Here is a 9,204-nt window from a genome sequence, read left to right on the forward strand (position 1 = left end):
CGGGGCTCCCTGCCCCTGTGACGAGAGCCCTGGCTGCCACATCAGGCTGGAATCTCTGCCCCACTGCCCTCACCAAGAAGGATGCCGGGGGGCCGCCTCCTCAGGGAGCTCACCCGGCCTTTGGAACTGTTCACTGGGACTTCCTGGCACATGTATCCACAGCTAGGTATCTACGGCCGTTTGTCCCGGGCAGGCTGGAGGAAGTCGGGGGCACCAGGCTAAAAAGGACCCAAACTTGGACTAGAAAGGGTGGAAGCCTGGGACCCCTGCCTTTTACAAAACCCTTCGGAGCCGTGGCCCGCATCGCTTCAAGTGTAGAGCGGCCTCGCTACTGGTCCTGGCCATGCTTAGAGCCTGCACGTGGGGTCTTCGATGGCAGAAGGAAAGTTGAGGGAAAAAGAGAACAGTCCTTTACCTTTCATTAAGCGTGCCCCACGGTCAAGTCATTCTGATTTAACTTTGTTTTACAAGGGGTAGAGAGACCCAACAGATTTAAACCTGTGTCATCTCCCTCGAAGATGGCCTACCAGAGAGCTCTGATGCTGTTTCAGAGGAGCCGAGCCAACGTGCCAGTGACGGCAGACGGGCAGAAAGGGGCAGCAGCCCGCAAGTGTTGCACGGGTAACTTGCCAGTGGGACACTGCGGTGACCCTCCCAGCCTTGAGGACTGATCGCAAGGTCCCTGTCTTTTTCTGCCTTTTCTGAGCCTTTCATGCCCTTGAAGAGTGCCTGTTCTTGGCTGGGCACGGTGGCTCACGCCTGTAATCCCAGCACTTTGGCAGGCTGAGGCGAGAGGATCACTTTAGCCCAGGAGCTCGAGACCAGCCTGGGTAACATAGTGAGACCTCGTCTTCACAAAAAACAAAAAATAGCCAAGTGTGGTGGCGTGCACCTGTAGTCCCAACTACTTGGGAGGCTGATGTGGGAGGATCAGTTGAGCCCAGGAGGTTGAGGCTACAGTGAACCGGGATCGTGCCACTGCCCTCCTGCCTTGGGCAATAGTGAGACCCTGTCTCAAAAAAGCACGTTTTCCATTTGTGCCCTACCGCACTGTGCAGGTGCACTTTGCAGGTGTGGTAACCCCTGGATCCCACTGTGTCCAGGGCACCGTGGGGTCCTGCGGTGCTCGGCTCTGCCCAGCCTCCTGCCGGGTGCTATAGGGAACAGCACAGAGGAGCTCAGAGTCTGGATGCAAAGGGTGAGGCGGGTGAGGCAGGCGAGGCGGGGAATGCGTGGGCCCCTGAAAGGCTCAGAGCTCTCGGGAGGCTCAGGAACGGACAGGCTGTGGGATGCTCCGTGGAGGGACGGTGCCCTGGCCCCGGCTGGGTGGGCAGGTTTCGGGTGCAGCGGGAGGGCTTCATGGTTGGCGGCTGGGTGGGAAAAAGGCCAGAGTGGACAGGGGAGGGCTCAGACTAGAGCGGGACTCCCGGCCACCTCATCCCCCGCGGTGGGTGGCGGCCTGAGCAGGAAACCCTTTGCTCCTTCTTGGCCCTGGTGAGGTCAGTGTTTACATCCACGGGAAAGTTCCTGGTCAGCTTGAAATAACCAGTGATGGCCGGGTGCGGTGGCTCCAGCCTGTAATCCCAGCACTTTGGGAGGCCAAGATGAGCGGATTGCCCGAGTCTGTGGGTTCGAGATGAGTCCGGGCAACTTGGCGAGACCGCATCTCTAATAAATCAAAAAATTAGCCGGGCGTGGTAGCGCACACCTGTAGTCCCAGCTACTTGGAAGGCTGAGGCAGAAGGATCACCTGAGCCCAGGAGGGTGGGGCTGGGGTGGCCATGAGCGTGCCACCGCACTCCATCCTGGGCGACGGAGTGAGACCCCGACTCAAAAAAAAAAGAGAGAGAGAAGCAAAATAGTAACTCTTTATTAAAGATATTTGAGGCCTGAGCCCAGGAGTTCCAGGCAGTGGAGATGGTGCCACTGTACTCCAGCCTAGGCAACAGAGACCTCAACTCAAAAATAAAAACAAAAGACATTTGGTTACGCAGACCCCTCTGTCTCCATCCTCACAGCTAACACAACTTTTCATGTGTGGCCATTGTGACTGAGAAAGGGAGTGACGGTAATGGACAGTGACAAGGTTCATAACCTAGGGAGCAGGCTAGGAAGGTGTGTCTCAGGAAAGAAAAAATGATGACACTGAAACAGTCCTGGTTTCTCCACGTAGATTATTCATGAAAAACGGGACTTCTTGGAACACATAAAAATGGTGGACAAAGTTCAAAGGCAGAATTGTATATCCTAAAAGTTCTTGGATAGATACAGGTTTAGACTGTTCCTAGATAAGATTTCTGAAGTTATGCTTTCCTTGCTAATTGTTTTATGGTCTGACTGCAAGTCCTTGACACTGAAAGACTTTGCACATTCCTCTGACTCTTTGCGAGTTCTAGCTTGAATCCAGGCAGGAGAGTGAAGAGATACAAGAGGAGTGAACTTCAAGAATGGGAGAAAGTGTGAACACTTAAGTCTGGAACAAGTTTTTTGTTTTGTTTTGTTTTTGTTTTCAGAGTCTCACTCTGTCACCCAGACACGCTCCCGGCCACTGCAGTCTCGACCTGCTGGACGCAGATGATCCTTCTGCCTCAGCCTTCCAAGTAGCTGGAACTAGAGGCACACGCCACCATCCCCGGCTAATTTTTTTTTTTTTTTGAGTTGGAGTCTCACTCCGTCACCCAGACTGGAGGGCAGTGGCCGCTCCCAGCCCCCGCAGCCTTGACCTGCCGGGCTCCGGCGATCCTTCCTTCCGCCTCAGCCTTCCAAGGAGCTGGAACCACAGGCATGCCCCACCACGCCCAGCTGATTTTTGGATTTATTGCAGAGATGAGGTCGCTCCATGTTGCTCAGGCTGGTCGTGAACCCCTGGATTCAGGTAATCCTCTTGCCTCCACCTCGCAAAGTGCTGGAGTTATAGGCATGAGCCACCGCACACAGCATGGAACAAGTTTTGAGTGGCAAAGGAGGTCCAGCCCCTGCCTGGTGGCCAAAGACCCTGCCTCTGTCATGAGGCTGATGACTTAGAGACCAAGGCGCCCAGATGGGCAGCCCAGAGGCTGAGGAGAAACGGATTTCCACTGCTGGGCTAAACATGTCTTTAAAAACCACCGCTTGGAAGGCTGAGGCAGAAGGATCGCCTGAGCCCAGCAGACCGAGGACCAAACACACAAACAAAAAACACAAATAAAAACCACCACAGCAGAAGGGTGTGTTGGGGCTTCGGATACACCACAATATAACTGTGAGAGACCAGACAGACACACCACCCCAAAATACACTTCCGTGGTATATTCTGAGCTGCTTATTCTGAGAAACTGCAGAAACAGGAGTAGCTCTGAAAAGCCACCCTTTTGTAAAAGAAATGTATGTCCATCAAGGAAATCTACATCCATACCATTATCTGTATCAGAAAGGAACGTGTACTACCTGAGAGACTTTTTGACTGCATAACAGAACAAGCTTTAGTCACCATATGTTCCCTCACTTCACCCTCCCATAACTTGTCTCCACCACCCCTAGAAGCTCCAGCTCCCATCCCTTCCCTAGCTCAGGTTGCCACAGAAGTTTCTGTCATCTGACCTTTCTTCAAGTCTCGTGTTTTGTGGGCTCCAGTGCATGTGCACATAATTTAAATGACTTTTCTCCTGTTAGCCTGTAGCATGTCAGTTCATAGCCCAACCAAAGACGCTAAAGTGTGGAGGGAAGCCATGTTTCCTGCCCCAACTGAAACCAAATAGGCATCAAATAGAAGATAAAAACAAATGCAGGCCGGGTGTGTTGACTCATGTCTATAACTCCAGCACTTTGGGAGGGTGAGGTGAGAGGACCGCCTGAGCACACGGGTTCTAGACCAGCCTGGGCAACTTGGTGAGACTTCATCTTTCAGTAAACCAAAAAACAAAAATTAGCCGGGCATGGTGGCATGTGCCTGTAGTTCCAGCTACTTGGAAGGCCGAGGCAGAAGGATCGCCGGAGCCCAGCAGGTCGAGGCTGCGGTGGCCGTGAGCGTGCCACCGCACTCCAGCCTGGGCGACAGAGTGAGACTCCGACTCAAAAAAAATATATATCAAATGCAGATGGTGTTAATATCTTTGATCTTGCAAGCATCTTTGCAATCAGAAGAAGCACGATTTGAAAGTGAAGGTCAAGAGCTTCAGCAGAAACTTAAGAAATCATAGGTTTGTACAAAGCTTTCTAGGAAAATAACTGTTAAGAGAGAATTGATGGCAAGGTGGGTGGGGAACTTCACCTGTGTGGTGGAAGGGCTGGAGCCAAAGGCCTTGAGGCACTGGAACACATTTTGTTTTTTTAATCAGATCCGTATTATTTTCCAGGAAAAAAAAGCATGATAATTGGTTGAATACTGACTCTGGGGCTGAGGGTGGGAGCAGGGAGAGAAACACAGCTTTTTTTTTTGAGTCGGAGTCTCACTCCATCGCCCAGACTGGAGTGCGGTGGCTGCTCCCGGCCACCGCAGCCTCGACCTGCTGGGCTCCGGCGATCCTCCCACCTCAGCCTTCCAAGTAGCTGCAACTACAGGTGCACATTACCACACCCGGCTAATTTTTTATGTATTGTAGAGATGAGATTGCGCCAAGTTGCCTGGGCTAGTCTCGAACCCTCGGGCTCAGGCAATCCGCTCGCCTTGGCCTCCCAAAGTGCTGAGATTACGGACTTGACCCACTGACCTTGGCTGAGAAATACAGCTTTAAGAAACGCCCACTATGTTACTGTCACAAGTGCAGTTAGAGAAAAAAAATGCTCACTGTGGATCCAAAATGAACTGAGGTGGAGATATCTGACTTGACAAAGGGTCCGCGGGCCTAGATGTTCCGAACTTGGCACCTGGCAGAGGCCCAAGCAGACGGAGGATCCCCCACTTTCCCAGAAACCTCTAGTCCAATGTGTAACCTGCAGTCCTGTTTCATAAGCGGCGCTGCTACTGGTCCCGCTTTACAGGTTCAGAGTGTGATGCTTGCAGAGAGGCCACGTGGCTAGTGGGTGGGGCTGCGGGGCTGTCTGGCTCTGGGTGGGGGACCACCACCCTCCGTTCTCCTCATGGAGGTTTCCATTTGAATTTCTCCTGCCATACTGGGCACGTTGGCTCAAGTCTATAATCCCAGCACTTTGGCAGGCCGAGGCGAGAGGACTACCTGAGTCCAGGGGTTCGAGACCAGCCTGGGCAACTTGGTGAGACCTCATCTCCACAATAAATCAAAAAATTAGCCAGGCGTGGTGGCACACGCTTGCAGTTCCAACTACTTGGAAGGCTGAGGCAGAAAGATTGCCTGAACCCAGCAGGACGAAGGTGCAATGGACACGAGCGTGCCACTGCACCCCAGCCTGGGCGACAGAGTGCGACTCCAACTCAAAACAAAACACACAGAAAAGAATTTCTATCCGCCCACTGGGCAACTTTCACCCTGGGAGTATTCCGTGGTCTTTTGCTAATGTAGGCGAGCCGGAGGCTGCGAGGTGGGTGCTGCAGGGCTAGGAACTCCCGTAGGGTGACCCCACAAGCCCGTGGGCAGGTTCTGTATGGGGCAGCAGGCCCTGCCGGCCGTTAGTCTCTGACTGGTAGCTGCTGTGAGCACCCAGGCACCCTGCTCGGGGCTCTGGGCATGGCAGACAGGTCAGCAGGCTTGGCCCTCCCTCAAGGGGGCATAACAACCTTTAAACCAGGGCCCTGGCTCTGGGACCGCAAGGGTCCCCGCATTCTCCAGTGACTTGAGGCAATGACCCTGAGAAATCTGTTCTTCGGTCAGGTCTGCCTGCCTCAGTTAACCCCAAAGGGACCCCAGAGACGGCCTGGTCTGTTAGTTCCTGACCTTTGGTCCCATCGCAATATCTGGGATGCTGTTAAGTTTACCCCAAGGCAAAACTGTGGGATTTTCGGCTGGAGAGAACAGTAACAAGGCTTCAGGCTATAATGCTTCGGGCTGTGCCTCCTGCTGTCTTCCTGTCTGTCTGACAAAAAGCTTCCTTCCCAGAGGAAGGCCTTACCTGGGATTAGGGTTTAGGTCTGCCACCGCAGTCTGGGTCGGCCTGTGTGGAGGAGTGGGGTGCCCATGACCCCCTCTGAGTGCAACTGGAGAATCTTGACTCCCTCCCCAAGGGAGCCGGACCCGTGGGGTCCTGGGTGGGGCCCAGAGCTCTGCGCCTTGTGCTTCTTGACCTCGGTGGGGCTCGGTTTCCTCGTGGGCAAAGGAGCGTGGGGGACAGATGACGTTCCAGGCCCCTTCTCCACCCTTCCGTCCCGTGAGTGTGGACCGGCTGCTTGAACAGCAGCACGGCCACACCCGATGGGCCCTTGGCCAGAGCGGCAGGGAGCATGGCCGCCCCCGCAAGGCCTCCCCGCAGGAACTGCTCTCTTGTGGTTCCAACACCCGGTCACTGGCACAGAGGAGCGGGAAGGGCTGGCCCCCTGTCCCCTGCTCAGTCAGAAGGCAGGCCAGGGTCTCGGGAGGAAACCCCGTGGCAGGGTGGAAAACATGGGTCCGCTGTTGAGATCCATGCACGGCAATTCCTGTTGTACCTCCTGACCTGAGTTGTAAATACAGCCTATTAAAGCAATAAAAAATTGACCAAAGTTTATCTCCTCTGTTCCTAAAGCCGAGAGATGGATTATTACTACTCCTTAGACAGGTTTTTCCTTAACAGGATGTAGTTTATTCAGAACAATGTGTTTTCTCTAAAAAACAAAAAACCTCATCTGGACACAAATGGACAAAACAAGTATATTTTTAGAGAGAAACTGGTTTGCCTGACCCTCCCCTTTTTGTATGATGTATCTAAGCTTCGTTGCTTAAAAAAAAAAAAAAAAAAAGGTGTTTAATAATTACCCTTATTGACCTCTGTACCTTCTGGCTTCCTCCACTCCTGGGCACAAGACATGGCCATTTCTAGGGCTGGAGAGTCCACGGGGCCGGCAAGGCGGCGGAGAGGCAAGGTCAGGGAGGAAGGTGAGGCTGGTGGGTGACGGACAGGCTCACGCTCTCGGGGCTGGAGGCTGGACAGAGAACTTACCTGGAGCGGAGACAGTGGCGCCTGGCCACTCCTGGTTCATTCCTGAGCCGCTGGTCCTCGGCAGCCCTTTCCATTCCATCCCTCAGTGGAGGCGTGGAGACGCTCCTGACCGTGGGCCTGTTACGTGTGGGGGCCTTAACCTTGGGAAGAAATTGGAACACAGCCATTCCTTCCTTGGGTTTGGTTCCAGTAAAAATAGTCTAAATTACTTCTTTTTACTTTTGAGCTAAATGACGTTGCCCCGTTTGGGGAGAAAGTTATTCAGGCCCAGGAGGCTTGTGGAGCCCTCGGGGAGGGGAGACAAGCACCTGAGCTGGGAAGCGAGCACAGGAAGCTTTGTTCCTCACGCGGCAGCCGTGTTAAAGCCTTGTTTTTCCGCCGGGGCTGAGCAAGCTGTCCCCAAGGGCCAGGTGACTGTGTTCTCCTATGGCCTAGTTACAACGTGCCCCGGAGTCAGCGCCCCCGACCCAGATGCCGTAGCCCAGGGCAGCCTTGCTAAGTGCCGCTTGCATCTTGTCTGCTTTTGCCGGATCAAGGCTTGGCCGGGCCCTACCAGCAGCCTCCTGGAACTAGCAGGAGGGAAAAATGGGGGAGACGGGCCTGAGAAGACGGAAGGAGGATGAGAAGTCAGTTCAGAGCCAGGAGCCCAAGACCACGAGTCTCCAAAAGGAGGTAAGGCCTTCTCTTCCAGGCAGGCTTTCTCCAGGTCAGGGCGTCTGAGGAGGGGCAGACAGTGAAGCCACCGCTGACATCCAGTAAGGCGCCGAAGAATATGGTCTTTGGCTTGTAAAGTACATCTCTTTTTTTCTTGAGTTCGGATCTCACTTTGTCACTCAGGCTGAAGTGCGGTGGCACGATCCTTGCTCACCATGGCCTCCACCTGCTGGACTCAGGCAATCCTTCCTCCTCGCCCTCCTGAGTAGCTGGCACTACAGGTGTGCACCAACATGCCCAGCTAACTTTTGTATTTTTTGTAGAGCTGAGGTCTCACTATGTTGCCTAGTCTCAAATTCCTGGGCACAAGGGATCCTCCCGCCATGGCCTCCCGCGGTGCTAGGATTAACAGGCATGAACCATCGTGCCCGCCCTGGTTTGTAAAGTACATCTTTAAAGGAGCAAATATCTGGACTTCCTCTTAACAGCGCATTCTTTTGAATTTCCTGTGCACGTGCTTACCTGCACCAGGCAAGTGTCTAGAGGGGCTGGCATTTGCTCAGACGGCTGGGCTTTCCAGGGATGGTCAGGAAGGGCCTTCTGATGGCAGTGCTCCCTCTAAATACCTGTCCTTTTGTTTGAATACCTACAGTGATGGGCCACACACAGCACAGCTGAGAAACCCCCAGGCGTGTCCTCAACTCAGGCAGCCTCCGGGTGAATGCAGCCTGCATCCAAATCAGAACCCAGATGGCCCGGCACAGCAGCTAGCTCCTGTCATCCGAGCACTTTGGGAGGCCAAGGCAGGAGGGTGGCTTGAGGTCAGGAGATTGAGGCCAGTCCAGGCAGCATAGCAAGATGGCATCTCTGAAAAAAGAGGAAAAAAGCTACGTACGGTGACATGTGCAGCTCTTAAATGCTCAGTGTGATGAGTTTTGACAAATGTTATCACCCCAGAAAGCTCCTTCTGGCCCCTTTCTAGGCAAGCCCGCAGCCCCGAACTTTTATCACTGTTTGTTTTGCCTGTTCTTGAAGTGTACAGGAATGTCATCATACAGTGTGTACCTGAGCTGAATTTTGTTCTTAGAGAGCTCACACCTGGCTGGGCGTGGTGGCTCGTGTCTGCCATCCCAGCACTTTGTGAGACCAAGACGGGAGGGTCACTTGAGCCCAGGAGTTCAAGACTAGCCTAGGCAACAGAGTGAGACCTCACTTCTCACTTCTACCAAAAAAAAAAAATTCACCGGGTGTGGCGTGGCGGTGCACGTCTGTACTCTCAGCTACTCGGGAAGCTGAGGTGGGAGGATTGCCTGCGTCCAGGAGGTAGAGGCTGCACTGAGTTGTGATCAGGCCACTGCGCTCCAGTCTGGGCAGCAGAATGAGATCCCGACTCAAAAAGAAGGGAGAGCCGGGCTCGGTGGCTCAGCCTGTAATCCCGTGCCCTGGGAGGCTGAGGTGAGCGGAGGCCTGAGCCCACGGGTTCGAGACCCGCCTGGGCAGCGAGACCTCATCTCCACAATAAAT

The 9,204-nt window shown here is 53.8% G+C and overlaps 2 protein-coding genes across 2 annotated transcripts in view; both read left to right on the forward strand.

The window, feature by feature from the left end:
* The window catches only part of CEP89 (centrosomal protein 89), a 66,111-nt gene extending 65,686 nt beyond the window's left edge, over nt 1-425 (forward strand). The window contains exon 19 of the mRNA XM_021711636.1: nt 383-425. Coding sequence (XP_021567311.1) covers nt 383-425 — 43 coding nt within the window. The remainder of the gene's footprint in view (nt 1-382) is intronic.
* A 7,186-nt stretch (nt 426-7,611) lies between these two features.
* The window catches only part of SLC7A9 (solute carrier family 7 member 9), a 40,376-nt gene continuing 38,783 nt past the window's right edge, over nt 7,612-9,204 (forward strand). The window contains exon 1 of the mRNA XM_008056636.1: nt 7,612-7,698. Coding sequence (XP_008054827.1) covers nt 7,612-7,698 — 87 coding nt within the window. The remainder of the gene's footprint in view (nt 7,699-9,204) is intronic.

Source organism: Carlito syrichta, unplaced genomic scaffold, assembly GCF_000164805.1.
Source record: "Carlito syrichta isolate Samal-C Ts95f unplaced genomic scaffold, Tarsius_syrichta-2.0.1 Scaffold302426, whole genome shotgun sequence".
Lineage (NCBI taxonomy): Eukaryota > Metazoa > Chordata > Mammalia > Primates > Tarsiidae > Carlito > Carlito syrichta.